Source organism: Homalodisca vitripennis, chromosome X, assembly GCF_021130785.1.
Source record: "Homalodisca vitripennis isolate AUS2020 chromosome X, UT_GWSS_2.1, whole genome shotgun sequence".
NCBI lineage: Eukaryota > Metazoa > Arthropoda > Insecta > Hemiptera > Cicadellidae > Homalodisca > Homalodisca vitripennis.
This window is the reverse complement of record NC_060215.1, coordinates 68,761,459-68,782,681: the sequence shown is the minus strand read 5'-3', so window position 1 is coordinate 68,782,681 and position 21,223 is coordinate 68,761,459. Positions and strand designations below refer to the sequence as shown.

Genomic DNA, 21,223 nt, shown 5'->3' with positions numbered 1-21,223 from the left:
TAAATCAGGCTGTACGAAGGTGTAAACGATGTCAACCTATTTGTCAAATTTGCACTTTGCCTTCGAAGAAAATTGAGTAAAATTCCCATTAACTGAGTTTTAGTGTTAATGGGTAAACAATCAGGCATATATTTGAGCTTTTTGAATAATATATTTTAATATATAGTGGACGTAACGTGAAACAAACCACAATTGTTTGTATTAAACGCATACCTAGTACTGACGTAGTGACATTTACGAGATAATCGCGCAGATGCATCTAGGATTTCAATGATTTTTTGACACAATCAATCAGCAGCTAAGCGTCCTCTAATTGAGTACCCTATATATGACGAGAAAGAGGTTGTAAACAACGCCAGGAATGGTTATTATTAACCTATGTTTAGTAAGAGCGCTGAGGCTATCATGTATATGTGTGTATGTTATTGTTAATTGCATGCTAAACGATAATACAGGGGACATGCCAAATTAAAGAGACTAACTAACTGGTCTAAATAAATAACGGTGTTATTACAAGATGTAACTTTACTACATTTAGACATAATCCCCGCTAACACTGGAGCACTTCTCCCAACAACGGTCAATCGACTGTCTTGGTGCCATTGTTTTAGTCAACTGACACTCTCGTTAGAAATTCTTCACACAACATTTCCTTCAGTGAGCTAAACAACCGAAAATCAGAGGAGTGCGTAGGGAGAATTTCCGATAGTCTCTAGCGTAAGTCGAGCAGCATGATGCGCAATACGCACAGTCATGCGGAGAATCATGCCTCTCTTCTGAGATCCATCACTTATTCTCGTAATGCTGACTTCACCTTATTCATAGGAATATTTTAGTGTTATTGGTCGTTAATTGAATTGATTTTTGAGGTCAATAGAGGTTCAAGTGAAGGAAGTTCAAAACTTTCACTGGCCGGCCAGAACGATACCCACTTCGTGTTTCATACAAATTTCACCGTGTACACTTTCGTCATTCTAAGGCAGGCATTCCTGGGTTTTCACCTACAGCAAGTAAGAACGAAATATAGAATGTTCAAATAGTTTGAAATCTGTAAATGGAATTGCCGCCGTAAAATTTAATTTTAACGCTATGAACAGTTTTGCCTAAGCTGATCAATGCTCACCCCAGTGTTGCAAACTTAAAAGTTCTTGAAGTCCAAACTTGTTATACAAATTATTTTTCTCTGGCCCAGGTAGTCGCAAAAATTAATTATTAAATCGCGTGTAATTGTAAAATGTATTTTCAAAACAGCTTTCGAATCCCGACGCTTGTGTCGTTTAGTACAAACGAAACTTACGTAATATTGCTTTTCACTGTTAAATCATCCCATCTAAAGCCTACAGCACGGTGTCATATTTTCTGTCTCATGAATACGTGAAATGAATCGTACAGCTTATTCGTTACAGGAATGTACAGGACAGGACAGCACGCACTCCGGAGTCACACAATGTCCACGAGGTGCACGCCCGTTTATCAAACTCACTCCACACAGATAACCCTGAAACGATAACGGAAGGGGGCGGATACAACAGGTTTTTGTCGGGCGGAGGTAACAGTGCCGTTCAAGTGGATAACTGTTGCGTCAGCTTCCGTAAACAAAATGGTGAGCAATATTTGCCGATCAATAAGACCGGAATTCTGGTGAAAACTCCCCCCGGCCCGACTCGCGACGCTACGGTGTGATGGTGAGCGGCCCGGATCCCCTGCTCACTGGGGGCAGGTGGATATGTTTTACAACAGGGGAGGGAGCGAGGGTAGGTCGAGTCTTAATATTGTGGTGCTGCGGCCCGCGCCGTTTCCGTGGGGGTTGTAAATAAGAATTCACTGACAATCTGATTGACAAATAAAGCGATGCGACTGTGTGATGCAGCAGTACTCGATTCCGTGTGTGACACTTCTTATCGAGCGCGTGACACAACAGTACTGCATAATTATGAATCATATTTTCAATTTTGCTATTTATAGATCTGATTCACCGTAGGGCACTCACAACCGTGTGTGTAGGTGCAACTGTGTACTGATAACAAACTCGAGTTATTGACTGGAGTAACGTGGAAAATGTTGGGCCATGTCACGTGGTTCCAGGGTAGTGCGGATGTGGAACCGATACAGGAGGGCACGGTAATTTTCAATAAAAAAAATGAAAACGAACAATACTTCAGTATTCTCCAATGTTTTAAAATTATTTGTAACTTTGTTCTTTGCGGTATGTGGAGCACGCTGCACTCTGGTTGCTTGGCTGAAGCGATTTCTCATTTCAAGGAAACGCAAATATTTAATGACGATCCTGAAAATACACGAATTGCGAAACAATGTAGACTCCAATACAAATTATTTCACATAAAAAGTATCAGCTTTTAACATATATTTCTTTTATATTATTAGTCAGTCTTTTTTACAAAATTAAATTTAAAAAATATTATTTTAATGGTTACTCACTCGCGATATTACAAAATAACTTTATACAAATACGAAGAGCCCGGGCAACAACTGTGCTCTTGTAACGAAATGTTAAAACAATTCATCACCATTCGCTTAAATATTTTAAAAAAGAACATCCTCACCTGCAGGGAAAACCTGTCATTGACGTATGTCTTGTAAAATCAATTTCTTTTAATAATAAAATACATTGTTGTAGTTGACACCAGAAATACCGAAATATTTGAATCGGTCGGTCTAGAAAGTAAGTTCTCCATTACAGTTGTGTATGAAATTCTAATTAATAAATTGTTTGTTATATACCTAACATTGATTAAGCTTGCAGGTTTATATTAGCCATCTACATTGTTTGTTTATGATTTTAACCATATTATGTGTTTTTAAACTAGTTGTTAAAAATCTTTATTGCTTGTTGTAGTTATATTTTCTCTGCGTAGGAGATGGCTAAGCATGTCTGGGAAGTTCAGATCTTGGAACAAAAATAGAGGGGAAATTATTATTATTAACACTGATATAAAATTACTCTCTGAAAGTGTATTGTTAGTAAATTTCATAACTGTAACTTGAATGTGTAAGATAAATTGTACTGATGTGGGGGGACACCCGTGTATCTTGTACAATAAATACAATATATTTGCTTGTTTTCACACGAAAATACGCACACATCACATCTGTAGTAATACCAAACATTTTCACGTAGTGAATTGTATCCAATATAATGTACCTTATTTTGCTTCATTTCAAATAATAAATTATAGGTTGTCAAAAGAGAACGGTAGAATTTACAGCCAGCGTAAATTCCATTCGAGTCAATATCTGGACACGGAAAACACTCGAAGAAAACAAAACCACTTTACCGGCTGGAAGTACTGGGAAATAGTTCTCAAAGTGAATTCCGTTTGTTATTTGTTATTGTTAAGCGCGTTTCCGATTGAATTTTTTTTAAACAAAATGGAATGTTTAAACTTTTTAACGCAATGTAATTAGTTATTTTATTTGTAATAAACCTAGTTCCAATATTACGTTCATTTACGCCTTTCAGTCATTTGCGGTAATGAATCTGACGACGCAACTACACACTATTGATCTTTTTTCAAACAAATGTAGCTATAAAGCTTTAAATACAATTAAGATTTCTCTTGAAGTACGACTCCCACTCAAATATCAGGCACCGATTTGTCAATGGTACCCGACCAGTAGAAACTGAGTAACTATGGTGTACAGGATGTACGCGACGTGTCAATAAAACTACGAATTAAAAGATTAATCTGTTTAACAAACTCCCTATGCACCTCAACACAGAGTCAAACCATTTAAAATTTAGAAAAAGGCTTAATTTATTTCTCCTTGATAAATGTTGTTACAGCGTCCGTGAATTCCTGACTGATGGCTAGTTGGACAACCTGGTAGTTTTAAAATTATCTTAATAGTTCAAGACGTTTTAGTTATTTTATTGACGATTGTAATCTATTGTAAGAAGTTATCTGACATGACCAATGCATATAATTGTGTTACTTTGGTTGAATAAACGAGTTATTCAGTTCTTATTCAGTTAAAGAACCGGCGGTCGAACTCAATACTGTCTCGGTCGACAAGTCGTTACATGAATCCCCGAGTATTGAGGAGTAAATGACCCAGGAGGTAGTGGGCGACCGCAGTACGAGTAGTAAAGAAACGTCGACTCGCCGACCACGCCAACAACTAACAGTCACTGCGTGAGAACCTACACGCGTCCATGGAGACCAAATCAATTATCAATCGTATATAATAATTGCCGCTGCTGCACGTTTCTGCCATGTCTCACTCCCGGCCACTGCAAAACACCGTGTGTACTCTATCACCTTCTCGACGCAGTTGGGTTTTTGTTCTCGGGAGTAGATCGGTTATTTACAGTTAAGACAATGGACAAGCGATGGAATTTAACAATTCATCAAAATAAGTTGTCTTTACACAACGAGATCATGGCATCAGCAAGCACATCGCGTAGTGTCCGGAAACGACTGTTCAACTTTTAAAGTAAAACATTGGACATTAGTTTGGGATCTAAAACAATATGTGTTATACTTGGAATATTCTACTCCTCAGAAGAAACCTCATGAGAAGTTAAGAGAAATCTAACTATAGACAGTGGCCAGCTGGTTTATGATTTCAAAACAGTTTATGAAATGAGAACATGATATAAGACAAATGACAATTGGACTGTCCTGAAATAATGACAACATTTAAAACTTGTTCAATAGTAAACAGGCTATTAGAACTCAACCACAATGCATATGAGTACAGAGAACTAAAAATAAAGTCATTTAAATTGGGGAGAGGTAAATAATTAAATGTCTCAACTGGGGTTTCCTTACAGAATACTTTATTACCAATTAGACTTCTTTACTATTTCTTTGTTAAAGTGTGTGACTTTTGGGAAGAACACCCTACTTGTGACACTTTAATTTTTAGCTTTAATACCGTACATTTATGTTTAAGATCATACTTTTAGTGAACTGCATAATATACAAAATTATACTTGTATGGCTTACTTCAAAAGATATCCAACATTATTAACATTACATTATCTAACATTCAAAAAATGAACACAGTCACAGTAAAATATTCCCAAAATTTACCCAATGTCATACTTTCTTCTTGTAAATACTTTTAAAATTATATACCAATGATTATGTATATGTATAAATTATATATATATATATATATATGATTAAATTTAATGTTTTCTACAAACTAAGGAGATTGTGGTCATTTTTTATGATTACACAAAGATTGTTGGTCTTATCGTGGGCATTAAAGGCATGAAACTTAAATATAGGAAGATCAAAATGCCCAACAGCCCCCATAACTACTAGTACTGAATGATTCCATAAAAAAGAGAACTGGAAACTTTGGAATTATATTTCTAGAGCAATAGGACTTGCTTCTCAGCTTACTTTATTCAAAATACTGAAGGACATCCTGGAACCTCACATTTTAAAATGGAAAATCCCCTTTGTATATATCTTTGGAAAGATAATACAAACACTTTGGTGCAAACCGGATTTTTCTTTTATTGTTTGTTATCTACATAATCTAGACCAAAATTCCTGTTTAAACATTTTGAAAATGGTACATTACAAAAGTTAAAGCCAAGTCACCATAAAAGATTTTTAAACCCATAAAGAATACTTAATCTTAATTTTTTAATCTTATTTAAAGTTGTTAAAGAGGGATCATTCTGAATTATTATTTTGTAAGCTCTTGCAACGATAATCATCTTTACTGTAGATTACCTTTTTCAAATGTTTAAATTGGATTTGTACATCTTTAAAATGTGACAAATTACAATTTTTATTTGGAATATCTAGAAATCAAGATAGACCTACAGTTTGCACTAAAATTTGTGAGTATTCTCTCAATCAAAGTAAAATTAAAAGATACGTTGGTTAGTTAAATTTTTAAATGTTAAAACTGAATTAGACTTTGCTCTGAACATCATTTAATTCCAGTAATATTCAGCCTGCAAATACCAAACATGTTAAACTTAAGTTATTAATAATTATTCTTTTTCCTTTTCTTATATTAGGGTATAGTATATACTCCCTTAAACCCACCTATGTAAAAAATAACTATTTCATCTATTACTTTAAAATCAAATACTGATATCACTTGTAGGGGTTTAACAAATTTTAATGGGCATTTCTTTTGTATTTTCATTTTTTTAAATATTTATATTACTATGCATTATACATTCAAATTATTTAAATGTTTCTGAATACTTTAGTATGTCCAATTTAAATGGTTTGAACAAGAATATTTCGAAAATTTAACAATGATACCTTCCAATTATACCAAAATTCTTAAGGTTTTGTTTTATCTGCAATTATATATCACAGAGGAAACAATAATGCCATTTGAAAATGTAAAGTTAGTTGCATCCTCTCAAATTCTACAAAAATGTATGTTACTGACTTAGTAATACCCTTAACGTTTTATTTTTCTATATGTGCAATCAAACAAATATCACAGTAAAGCAGTGCATAGTTTTTCATGCCATATTGAACTAAAAGTATTAAAAAATTTTTAAGACATAAAAAATTAGAAGTAAAACTTAATATGTGTTATCTTATTTTATATTTTGGTGAAATTTGAATGATATATCTCATAAGATGGTTTTTATGGCTCTTCTCCAAAACTCTACAATGAAACTACATTGTGACTAAAATTAATCATGTTAACGCCCAAAGCAGCAGAATAATAATTCAGTTGTCAATGAGTTTAATAGTATTAAGAAAGTTAGTTATAACTGCTCCTTTTCTATTTTAAACTTTTAAACACTGTCAAAGTTCCCAATATACATAAACGCAAAGCTTCAACACATAGTTAGTGAAGACTGAATTTGTACCTTTATTTGTGATGTTAACTTTGAAAACTAAACAATTTTGTACATTGTTATGTAAAAGGATTTTCTAGGCATTTGCCATTGCTTTTTGTTACCCTTAACAATAGCAAATGTCCGACAAAATCTTATTAATCTTCCACAGTAAAAATGAACTTTAAACAAAGAATCGTTACGCTAAGCAATCAGGTTTACTTAAGTTAATGTTTAAATTTACACAAGAAGTAATAATGAAATATAAATACACACTACTCCACAGTAGCAAGAGTCACTGGAATAGATTACAATGAGGATGCCACTGATTACTGTCATTGGCCTATTAAGTTGCATATTCACTTCCCTTACACAGACTGATCCAGACATGAACACAATATTCCACAGAAGAATATAGCATACATACACTAATGTGAACAAGATATTCACACTTACTGCCTAAGTTCGACTATTCAAGTTCCTATTAAAATATATTAGCTAGTCTTTCTTGAGGTGAATAGTTACATTTTAATAATCAGGTTATTAAACTGGAAATGGACTGATAATGTTTTAATAGAAATGGGTTTCAACTTTCAGACTGTAAAAGAATCGTAGGACAGTAAAGGCAGACAGATATAAGAGTACATTCAATAATATACCCAAAAATGAATTAATATTCATATGCCTGTTCTTCTTCATGTCATGAAGCATTAGCAATTTATTTTCTTGTTAAATTCAGAAAATGTCATCAGTCTTAACTTTAATAAATCAAGTGTATTAACTTCAAAGTGTACTTACACTTTCCTTATAATGAGAGGTACCTTATACTAAAAGTGTGAATTCCTACCTAATTTAAACGTTGGACCCTTAAAGACAAAAAATTACACTCATACAAGAAAAAACACATTAAAAACTACAAGGAAATTACTACCTTCTAAAAATTGCAACATGAGAAAGTGGGCCAGTAATAAATTGCAAGATGAATATTTTTTTCGCAAGGTTTCATGGTGTGGCGAATTAACCTTCTGGAGCAAAGGATAAGTGAACTGTCACAACATGAGGTTCTGGACTTTTGAGAATTTTCACTGGATGCTAGAGTTAGACAACAAAAGGTACTGGACCCTGTGGTGCGGTATTATTGGTGACCAAATTGTTGACCTGTTTTTTTTTTTCCCCAAGGACACTTGGGTGGAAATTTGTACAATAACTTCAAATGACTTCATACTTATGACAAAGCCATCCACCACCACGGCTACTGAGCTCTGATGATGAAGGTTAACTTTCAAAACATGTCACCATAACCATGAGAACACATGAATTTGAATTGAATTGATGGTAGGACATAAAATATTTTTTATTTTAAATAACAACTTCCTCGTTGATTACTTGCCTAATTTATTTATGATAAACTCTGGATAAGGAATATCCTCAAAAATGGATTGGGAGAGGTGGACTAGTAAACTATCCACCTAGGTCCCCAGATTTAACATGCATGAACTATGCACCAAGGCCTGCAACTCGAGAGTACATGTTGCAACGAATCAGGCCTGCTGTTCAGTCAATAAACAGAGAAAAGATCTTAATGGCTGTAGAAAAACTTAAGTTCCAGGGTAGAACTCTGTTTGGAAAACATCAGATTACAGTTCGAACACCTGTAAATAAGGTTAGTTGAATAACATAATTGTTGGACAAAAATAGATAATTGCAGGAATAATAATGACTTAAATAACGGTATATAACAGAGAGAGTTTTACAAAAGGTAAAAATACTTTCTTTAAAAATTCACTGAGAACCTTCGAGAAATACAGGATTTTAAAATGCTGTAGTGCAACAAAACGTCATGATAATTAGTATTTTAGTGCCACTTCTTAACCATCCAAGATAAAGCCAAACTTTAAATACAAAATTGTTTAGTTGTTAAGAGAGCTATTGCTAGTGTATTGAAAGTCATACCTTGAACTATTTGAACTTTTTAGGTATAACGAGTTTGAAATATCTTAAATTTGAACTATTTTATAAAATTGGAAATGTACTGAAAAATGACAACTGTAACAAATTTTTAGATAGAGTACTTCTTTGGTAAACTTGAATAAAAATTTGGATTTGCTATTTTTTTATCAAGGTAACAGTAAAAAAACTGTGAAACCGTACAACATTTTGGGCCACCATGTATAGTGTGAACAGAGACCTTTAAAAAGAGGTAAGTGTCTACCAACTTTTACATTTGAAAATCTTTAAAAAAAATTACCTCTGCCCCCCCCCCTCAAAAAGTTCCATTTTGTGTGTTAAAAATTATTTTCCTGAATTCTTTGGTGTCGAGATAGGGGAGTTTTCATTAAAATGAAGGAGGTGGGTTTCTCGGTTCAGCCGCTTCACGGACAGGTGGTCTGCCTCACCTTGTATATATTGTATATTCCAGTGTTACAAAAATCTAATAACTAACAAATGTTATAAATATTATCATCTTTTTTTCATTTTGCACAGAAGAAAATGATATACAACATAATATGGACATTGTAACTCTTAAATATTTTTTGAAATTAAATCTAAAATAATACAAAATACTAAAAATTCGATGACAGATAGTAATGCCAACTCTACAGTTAAAGCTGACAGCTCTGATGAATTTTGAAAAATCGAATAATCACAGCGTTTATAGCAGATTTAATAACCAGATGGTATTTCCCTGCCTAATAATGAAGAGATTACAGCTTCAACAAATTACATTTTTTTAAAGTGAAATAAGAAAATGACATGTATGTAAATAAAATAATACTTTAAGAAATGACATATTTTAAATATAAATACACGTTATTCCTATCAATCAAATTGCATATACATTATGTAAGTATTTATATCTTCAGCTAGTTGTTCTCAGGTTTGATATCAAGATGGACCAAATTAACTATTACATTACATTAATTATCTCCAATTTCTTGTGAAATGATCATGTTTTACATTTTCCTGACTTCAGTGCGATATCTTAAAATGATTGTGACTATGACATTTTTTAAATAGTCAACTAAATCAACAAAGATTGCATAACTTTATTGAATGAAACTAGACTGAAAACATTCCACAAACCAGTGTAACAATTAAAATACAGAGAATATCCTCATAGTTGTGTGTTAGTCCCTGATAACCCTACAAGACTAGCAGGGGGAAGGTCTCACAGTTTAGTTCCTTAGCTAATGTTTAACTATTATTCCAGTACTATTAGTGGTATTTGGTAGGTTTCAAACAACTTCGTCATTTATTACTTACTTAATTTATTTACGAAAAACTCTGGATGAGAAATATCCTTAAATACACAGTGAACTTGACAAAGTGAGGGGGAGATTTGGTACAGTACTGATAAAAGAGAAGCATTTGAACAAACACAATCACTGATTCAGACTCGTCTCACACCTTAGCCTGTACAGCCATTGGCTCTCACAACCAAAAACTTTTTTGCAAACCCAAGCATTTTTAAGAAAAACTTTACTTTATTTAAAATTATTACATTAAGTTTCATTGAGCTTTCGGAAAATGTATAATAAATTAATTTTGAGCTATTTCTTTATGGCCTGTCATATGCTATGATCAGAAAAATCTAAAAAGTAAATATTTAATACAAATTTAGTTTTTGTAAAAAAAAGTACAAACATTTTTCATTAAATTCCTTTCTTTAAGGTTTAAATAAATGTTATTCAAATAATACAATTAATAAAATTCTTAACTTTTTTTAAACAAAGGGTGTCTATCCATTTCCCTATGAACTTAAAGAAGGGGAGTGTCACATATTTAATAAACAATAATAGAGAATCTATAAACTAGTTCAAGATGGTCTGAAACAAGATATATATATGGAACATTTTATTGAATTTCTCATAATTTATGCACCTCTATAACTAGGAAAATAAGGTGCTTTGCTTAAACTGTAAAGCACCATTTAATATTAAATGACACTCTTGACCAACCTCTTCACTCCCATGGACAAAAGGATGGAACAAGTAACTAAGCCACTGTCACTACAACATCTATTTTAAAATAGCAATTCTTGAGCAATCTGCTCATAAAAATAAACATTAATTTGATATACAATCATTACAAGTGTCTTATATTATTAAATTATTCACATTTATGTTCCTTCTCAGCCACGTGAACAATTACTAATTTTCCTTCAATTTAAAAAAGAAATACACATTAAATGTTATATGCTAATATTTAAAAGAGCTCAAACTCACCGTAAGTATGCACCCATGACTTGGAGAGATGAAATCCAATCCTCGGTTGCCCATTCCGGTGAAACAGGTCTTGATATTCTGCATAAACTTCCGACGGATCGCTTTCAAAGAGTAAACACACAATGCACTAAACTGACTGGGTTTGCTTGAACCTTCCCCTTCATTTTGTTCGCTCTCAGAAAATACTGCAAACAATACATCGTCTTGTGCAGTTATTCCTAGGTCTGCAGCCAAATCTGATCCTGGCTTCCCAACAAATCCCGCCTGCACCAAGTTGTAAGCTTTTCCTCCTTCACTGATACAATCTATTGGTATCTCCGTGTAAGAATAATAATTGCTGTCATCAAAACATACACGAACTAATTTTGAAATGAAAGGGGATGGTGAACTATACTTCATTTGTGTGGTCAAAAAGTAACTAAAGCCTTCAGATGCAAAACCGTAAATATAATTGATTGGATAACGTTCTCGTGCTAAAGAATTGACAAACATCCTCGTTCCAGTGGTGACAGCGGGTGGCGGCTATCATGAACATTTTGTCCTTGTCTAAACTGCGTGATGATACGGCTGGCACTTCAGACCGATACGGTGAGTTGCCGGTATATGTAACACCGACATACATAACCTGCGAGACAGGAGGATGTGGAGGTCCTGGAGCGATGAAGGCAACAGTAGATGCTGTTGCGTTGTTAGCTACCACGGCTTCCTTCACAGATTGTGCCACATCGGAAATATTATGTAGATTCCTTACAGAGCACATTCCTTGAAATAAGCTGCCACATGATATTAGCCTGCTCATAGTGTAATCGATGACTAGCGCTTTATTTACATTATCTGTCTTTTTCTTGACGACATTGCTGGGACAGTCAATGACCGAACACTCAGGAGAGTCATCGTGTGGACCCGTCACATCACTCATCACTAACTCCAGATCAGGAGACAGTTGGTACAATCTGTTCACAGCACCCACAAAAACTCGACCCGTGTTCTTGTCGACCACCATGTGGTTGAATTTCTCTGTTCCCGCATCGTCGGAAAACGTCTTCACAATAGTAGTCGTTACACCTCCCAGGCGAAGTGCCATAAACACAAGCAAAACTACTTGCATACTGCTTGCTCCCTGTCACGTCATATGGAACTCCTGCAACAGAATAAATATTAAATGCACTACAAGTAATTATTAAATAACGGAATAAATATTATTTACAAGACAGTAAGTAAAATGTTCTTAACATCTCAATAAAAATCCCAATATAAGACGTCAATTTATTTTCTAGGGCAAGTACACTGCTTTCATGTTCTTTTAAATATTCTACAATTTTTAATATTAGTTGAACATTTTATGGTATTGTGTTCTTGTACATGATAAAATGCTGTTTTTCAATAAAAATCAATATAATGTTAAATTTTAACACAATTTAATAAATTTTGGCAGCCTCTTCACAACAATGAAGAGCCACATGACACTAAAACCAACCTGAGTTTTTTGTTGATTTTAAAACTAAAACTTACAATTTAGAGCCTGTAGGTTAAACAAAAACTTTTAGCCCACAGTAGTGATGAAACAAACTTCACAGGAATCCATAATATTGAAAACAAATTTTGCTTCAGACCAGAAATTCATGGTTTAATCAATTCTAACATCTTACAACTCTAATTTTATATTTCATGGTTACAAAATCAGGACAAAAACAAACAAAAAATTTGACAAATACTGTAAAACATTAAAATGGTTTGCCTTTCTACCGGGTGCCAGATTAAAACATCCAAATAAGTTTTCAACATTTAAATTTTTTTATTTGCTTTTAATAACTTTTAATCAGTTTCTCCCCTTAAAACACAGCAATAAAATCAAGAGTGGTTGTATAATATTGCTTGCATAAAAGGAAGGCTGTTGGGTGGACTAGCTTTACCCATTGACAAAAAGCTGAAATATCATTTAAATTTCTAAATTGAAACTGACCTTTATTAAATTTGTCTTGAAATCACTATAAATGAGTGAACTTTCAGTGCCACAAAAATATGAGTAATCAATAGCAAAAATGTTAGTATACAGTAGAGTCCCGTTAATCCGACCTAATTGGGACAGAGCCCTATTCGGATTATGTGATTGTTCGGATTAGCCCGAATTACAGAAAAATACGGTTTTAAACTTGAGAATGGGTCTACTTTGTTATAGAATTATCAACATTGTTTATTAAAACATGTTTTCTGACTGTTGCATTGTATTTCTTGACAAATAAACGTGTTTGCGAATACTAAGCACATTTACCGTATTTAGTGTGAGAGTTCTATTGTTAAGCAATGTGAGCGTACTGGATATTGTACGGGTCCACGCGTTCAATAGTTGTACGAAACTACGCGTCATCCAATAGACTCTCTTTAATGCGACAGAAGACAATAACTGAATTTATGTCTTTTAACAATTAATATTGTACTCAATAATAATATCAGTACTGTACGACCAATTTTTGTTTGATTTCACTTCTTAATACAGTAATTTAACTCATAGCCTACTTAACCTATAAGTTTCAATTTGGTACTGTATTTAACTTCATTATTTATGTACTGTACCGTACACAATTTGTCTTAATAAAATACTGTATGTCTATTTAATTAAAGTTTTCTTTGTTTATGTACGAAATGATGCACCCATTTTCATTTTTTATGTAATTAGTTCCTATAACTGTTCATTATCGTTATAAATAATTCCTCCTGGACCTGTTCGGATTAACACATTTTCGGATTAGCGGGACTCCACTGTACTTATAATGCTACAGACCAAGACGCAATTGTGTGGGAATTTAAAAAATATTTGTAACAGAATAACACGTAAATATACATACATTTGAGGTTATTATGAAGTACGTTACTATAACTAAATAAAATTATTTCTTTGGTTGGTGGTGAACGTCACACCAATTATTCCGTAGATTGTGTGAAATGACAGTGTATTTATCTAACAAGGGGTTATTCAGAAAGTAAGGAACGTTTCCACCTGACGCCTCTAGGCACGCGCCAATTGCGTATATATTGGTATGCTTGTGCTCGGCACCTCAGTCAGCATCCAGCTGTGACTACGGAAATCTTCACGCTGCCTTTTATTTTTATAAATTCAAATTTGAAATGTGTGCTACAATTGAAAATCCCGCCAGTTGCGAAGTGTGGTCTGTGATTTGTTTTTGTTGGCAAAAATCTTAAATCCAACAAAAATCATCAGGAACTGTGTGAAGTGTACGAAACACAACATAACGACTGAAAGTTCTGTCAGGAAGTGGTGTTACTCAGTTTAAAAATGACAGAACAAACATTCATGATCAAGAGAAGGGTGAATGTCTGAGCATTGTGACTGACGAGGTGGTCACCAAAGTTGACGAAAAGATTTGTGAAAAATGGCTGTTTCACAATAACTGAGCTTTCTCTATGTTTCCCACAAGTTTCACGAACTTGTGTCACAGAAAGTAAACTACCAAAAATTTTGTGAAAGATGGTTGCCAAAAATGCTTACAAAACACCATAAAGAACAACGAATGGGGTCAGCTTTAACTTTTTTGCAGGCCTACCACAATCATAGTGATGCACTACTGGATCGAATTGTAACAGGAGATATAACCTGGGTGAAACACGTGAATTGTTCCATTGAGACAAAATTACAGTCCATGGAATGGGGGCATACAAGTTCCCCTTAAAAAACTAAGAAAACGTCTGACAGACTTTGCAAGACCTTTGAAGAGCTGTCCAAAACAAATCCGAGGAAAATTGTCATCCTAAATTTTGCTTTTGCATGATAATGCCCTACCTCATATTGCAAACCGTACGCAAGAATTCTTGAACTCGTTCAACTAGGAAGTTTTTCCTCATCCCCCTGATCTTGCTCCAAGTGATTTACACTTGTTCCCGAAAATGAAGATCTGGCTAGCAACACAGAGTTTTGACAATGATGAGGAGCTTCAAGTACGCGCCACTGAGTGGCCAAGATAACAGATAGCAGAATTCTGTGACAGAAGAATTTCAAAGCATGTCTACCGCTATGATAAGTGTCTAGATTTGAATGGTGATTATATGGAATAGTAGTATTTTAGTCTCTCTTTCACACATATACAATACATTGTTGTGGAGTCCCCCTCTCCACTACAATACCAGAAATGCTGAACTCTACAACCTTCCACCACATCGTTTGAGGCTATATGAGCGGAAACCTTCGTACATGAGTGTGAAGCTCTACAACCGCCTACCACCTCTCCTGTTGTCCAAAGAATTGAAGACCGCTCTACATGAATGACTTATAGAACGCCCATTCTACACGCTAGAAGAGTTTCTGCAAAATTCCTTCCCCTAATGTTACCTAATGATGTATTTATGACACTATTTATAATCTCAAAGATTGTAAATAAAGATATTCTAATTATCATATATTATAAAATGTTTTTCTTGTAATTGTTTTTTTTTTTTTTTTAATTCCAAAACATTCCTTACTTTCTGAATAGCCCTAATAGTCTGTGGAAGTAGATCTAGAACACACATATAGCACTCGGCAGTGAATGTGTTAAACAAGTTATCTCAACACCCAGTGTGCATAAAAGAACATACAAATATGGATTCTTTGTGGGCCATTAGTGGTCTATGAAGGAGTGAACTTGTTAAAAGTTGGTACACCATTGCCATGTACAATATGAAAGGAACTACCGTGCACCATTTTAGATGCATAGGCCATGTGGTTTTCAGGATAAGTGCTTTAAAATATATTTTAACCAGTAAGTATATTTTTTCCAGCTCAAAAACAATATTTGGATTGATAACCTCATCTACGAGTACTAGGAAGTATATTTTTCCGGCTCAAAAACAATATTTGAATCAAAAACCCCCATCTACAAGTCCTATCACTAGCATTTATTTGTTGGCTTTGATTTAGAACTTTAAATATATCATCACACAAAGTTAACTTATTCTAGTTTGAGGAGTAACCTTAATCAACTTGGTCTGAAATTAAAAAGGGTATAAGAACATGTTTTATCACATTAAACCTAGACCATGGCAATTGGTTTCTTAAGTTTATTGGTTATTTTAAAGGCTGTTACAAACATTTATAAAGTGTATTAAGTTACTGTTTAAATTAATGCAGTACAGTAATTAATTAATCTATCAAGTTATACTTATGTTTATACTTCCCACAGTAAAAACCTGTCATATCTGGCCTAAAGTGGAAGTATGATAGGCTGGATATTATCATTAACTGTATTAAAATTATCTGTTTTGTGTGAAATTTTATCATCATATGATACAAATTTATTCTAGTTTAAACATTAAAACTAAACCAATACATTAGATATTTTTAATTTTTGTGGTTATATACTGTGTGTACAATAAAATACAATTAAAAATGGATGGATATAAAATTATTTTAGAAACATTTAACATTCAGTACTGCACAGTATTTAAAATTAAGATTACTGAAAAGGTAAAAAGTAACGATCAAACCACTAAAACACATTCCAATGCACATCCAAAAGCTGATATCACACTATCACTTTTTGCCAAGGTCATTGCTTTTTAAAATACAGCAGGTGAGGTCATGTAAGAGGACACAAAACACCTATCCTTCTTTCACCCCTCTCACACCTCCAGCCCAATAGCTGACACATGAAAGAAAGTAATCGAGGCATTGTGACATTCCTTGTTTGCAAAGTTTACAGTTAGAAAATAGATTATCGTTTGCCACCAGCTCACATATCAGAGGTGCCAGATATAACAGGTTTTACTGTATTTGTACAAGCTATGGTGTCCACTAAAATTAATCTTTTTCATGTAAGGTTCATTCTCAATAACTGATATTCTGAGACTTCTACTGAGTTTGTCTTTAGTGAAAATTACAGAGTAGATATTCTCCAAATCAAGAATGGCGAGTAGTGGAAAACCTTAAAAGGCTTGGAACTGTGGTACTCACCCTTCCTGACTTGGAGACATTTACATACTATATCTTGACATAAATTAATAAATTCATATGATTGACATATTGTTACAATAGTTCTTTCATTAACTCACCTTATATAAAAATTTCGGTACTTTGGGATTTCTCTTTTAAACATACAATGGTCCCTGACCAAAATTATGTTAATGCAAAACATTAAAATAATGTATATGTTTCTTTTTTTCATCGTTTTTATTAATATAAATAGTAATATAATATAAATGTTTAAGTTATATGATATATATAATGTATGATTTAATGTTAAAACAAAACTATAAATAAATCCAATTTTTACTTTAAGATATACATTTGTAAATAAACATATAACCTTTTTATAGACCATCACTAAAGTTCCCCAAACCATAAAACTTGGAATTTAAGTTGCATATACCCTCTAGAAAAATATTAGGGTTTTAGACAAAAAAAAGATTCAATTGTTCCACGAGAGGTTGAGAAGCTCTTTAGTCCTAGGAAATTTCAGGTTCTAAAACAGCTTTCAATAAAAAAATTGGTTAAGTAGCATGTATACCCGTGAAATTAATTGAATGAATTGCAAACCATTATTTTTACATTCTTAACCCTATTCTCTGTGTCGTACTAAAAAAGGTTTTATGGGCTACTAAGATTGAATAAAAATTATTCATGTTAAAGTTGAAATTTCAAGAGCAGAGCTACATCTAGTTTGTACACTCTGTGTTAGAAAATAGATAAGCAGATAGGTGTGGAATGCACCTAGATAGTTAGGTTAGGTTAAATTTTAAAATATTTTTCAAGTTTTTTTAAAGACTCTCATTATGACTTACTAATAGAATATATTTGAGATCCAAACCCCTTTAAATGATATGTTGTTTCTAATAGACAGTTCATTTTCTAATATAAAATACATGATTAAAAACTCAAGTATAAATCCCTTAATCAATTTTCATCCATTTTAAAACAAATTTTCAGCCCTCAGCATATAATATGTTTGTACACATTTTTGACATTAGGATGTTCTGTGTTATTATTATCGATCTGACGAGGAGATAGAGCGTTCTAGCTGATACTTTAAGGGCAAAACTACGGACTGAACGTTGGCGGCAGAAAAGTTTGGCTATGTTACCTTATGGTGCACACTGTATGAACAGAAGTTTAAACATGCCGTCAAACGAATTAGCAAACTGAGAGGTACAATTTACACCAAGCGAAACATAAATTCAGCAAGCTGAAATTCTGTGTATCTGTTTATATGAGCCGAATTCTATCAGAACGGCAGAATGCAATGGCGATTATGGATTGAACCTGGAGCCAAAACATAAGAGACCAAAGGTTATAACAGATTATGCTCGATACACAGAACTTTATAATAGAAGTGGACTCACATCCGCTCTAAAAGATAAAAATATAAGGCAAAATATTGGCTGAAGTTATGCGGATCAAAACCACATTATCCACACAACTCAGCACTGACAAAAGATTTCTTCCTAATGCATTTTGATACCGACTTAAAATAGCTTTGATACTGCATTCTGTCTGTCTAAAAACAGTCATATCGATTGCAACACTCAAACTCTGCGCAGATTAAACGTTAATAAATATGCTCTTATAGTCTTATCAAATTCGACAGTGCAGAATTGACTTTTCCAGTCTGTATAGTATTGACCTAAGAGTAAAATAATACTAATCAGAGGAGATGACCAATTTGTACAGGTTTATACAGAATTTTAAAACAATAAGGTTGAGAACATGTTATAATCAGATTCAACAGTAAGTTACCAAAACATCTAAAAATGTTTGATGATGATATTCTAACAAACAGTATGATAAAAGGTTGTATATTTTAATGCTTGTAACATTTATTTCAGAATTTTAAAACTACATACTGAAAATGCTTCACCAAACAAAACTCCACATAGGTTGAAGGAACGTTACAGTCAAAAACGTTACAGTTAAAGGTTTAACATGACATAAAATGCTGCATGAATTTTTTAGTGTAAGCAAAGGTTTAACACGGTTCAAACCGGAAAACTTAAATGTTAGGTACAACAACGGCTATCTACGACTAAAAGTTAACATTATTCAAATCCCATATTCATTAACACAATAAAATAAATATTCAACACATTTGAAAAAGCTACATCACTTATTATAAATATTAATAAAGAAAAAGTGCTAAACACAATATTAATTAGGTAGGGATACCATTTTGACTAGGGCAAAAATAATGAGGCTGTTACAACAAAAACTGGTAATCGCTATTTTTGATATTATGTCAATGCGACCACAGTTTACTTAGAGAAAGAAGGGACTAAAGGGATTGTTACTTAGTATTTCACTATGTATTTAATGGTACATGAATCGCATGTTTATTCACTCATATATAGGCCTATTCTACCATAAGTACTAACAACGATGCAAATTGATGAAGGATTAATTGATTGCTTATTGAGTTTCACGATCATTGATGAAATAGGCTTCTCAAATGCTTGCCAATCATAGGAGTACAGCCAATTGTGTTTTATATAGGGTATCGAAAGACAACACAACATTAATCTGTCACAACCAATATGAGGATGACTCATGACCGCAAGAGGGATCACATTGCACATTATATCTGTGCACTGTTCTTTTACATAAATAGATCCAAGTTTTGTTCGGCTAAGAATATTTTATCTAAATCGTGTAATCAGCACCTCCTAAACGTAGGCTACATAGTTTTCGCTAAGACATATATAGTTCTGTTCAGGGTGACTCGTAATGTAGGCTAATATGTCAAAATAATGGTTTGCAACTGCAATAAATTATTTTTCATTTAACAACAAACTGAGTCATGTTGATTCAACTAGAATACCAAGAGTATATTCAACTACCTGCAAAAGGGGGAATAAGAATATGGTTCAACTGCTCTACAACTAAATATGCTAGCTGAAACCTTGTGTAAGATCAACAATGACAATGATTAGGTATTTCAAAGAAAAAGTTAACTTGTGCTTGGCTTTAATAGTTGTTCTCCAATTATGGTTAATTTAGTATACTTCAACATTATAGTATGACAATTTGACATGCCAAGACAGTCAATGTTGGCTTAAAACTATGAAAGGCACAATAAACTAGAAAACTTAGTATTAACATTTAAATGCAATTTCTGGAGGTGAAACTTGTCACCAAACAGGCGATGGATTGCAATCGATTAAAAACTACATGGTGACGATGGTGATATGGTGGGGAAACGGAGGATTGGAAAGAAGGTAGACCTAAATAATACGCATTACTCGTCTTAACCTTTATATTATTTAGCCTAGCCTACATGCAAGAAAATCAAATCAAGCAGACCAGTACTTCAATTAAACTGCTGAATCAGATGTCATAAAACTGATAAGTCTTAGCCTAATTAGAATATTAGTTATTGTTAGAAATAAAATTAAGGTTAAATCTAGCCTAAACTAGGTTACTTGTAATAGAGTAAAATAGTTAATTATGGTAATTTACCTTGGAATTGAGTGTATCCAGATGATTGTTTAAACATTTGCTTACTTATAAAAGTCTAAGCCCAAGGTTTCAGGCCAGAAACGTCCATTGTCAAACAATAAAGTACTAACTACACTTGCAAAATGTCCACCATCTGTATGTAACATGTACTGTAAATAACTGATAAGTGCTTTTATCAGATTTTATTAACATTCCACGGAAAAAAAACTTATTGAAAACAGTCTATTTCATTAATAACAAAAGTTTAATTATCAACAAATATCACTAAGGATTGTAATCTTCGATGTACTAGGTTGCAACAATATGACGTACGAAATGCATTCGACAAGGCTTGTCTACTTACGCTCACATAAAAAATATTCGTTCTGTCAATTTTTACAACATAAGACGAGTTTTAATTGATACTTAGCCACATTTATACAGCATTCTCAGCTAAAATTCACACGAAATCCCACAAACTTCAAGCAAAGTGATCTGTCGCCATTGACACAAGCAGTCACGAACCTCCTTGCTCAGCCCACACAGCAATGGTAATCACTTGTTTACAATAACAACACAGTATGAAAACCAATTTTAATCAACCAATCCGTGGAATTTTAGAGCTCTTACGTCATATAAATTTTGATAAAGTATACTTATAAGTTCATTTGTACATAAACAATCAACCAATTGTGCACAGCTCTAATAACACGTTTCCTGCCCATACACTACACTGAATGGCCCGGCACAACAGGGCCAAGCAGCAGATTATGTTATCCCTTGCTTTTT

At 33.4% G+C, this 21,223-nt stretch overlaps 1 protein-coding gene across 1 annotated transcript in view; it reads right to left on the bottom strand.

The window, feature by feature from the left end:
* Positions 1 to 21,223, bottom strand: part of LOC124369142 (plexin A3) — a 141,074-nt gene extending 119,851 nt beyond the window's left edge. The window contains 3 exon segments of the mRNA XM_046826919.1: positions 11,020 to 11,532; positions 11,534 to 12,160; positions 20,456 to 21,223. Coding sequence (XP_046682875.1) covers positions 11,020 to 11,532; positions 11,534 to 12,127 — 1,107 coding nt within the window. The 5' untranslated portion in view covers positions 12,128 to 12,160; positions 20,456 to 21,223.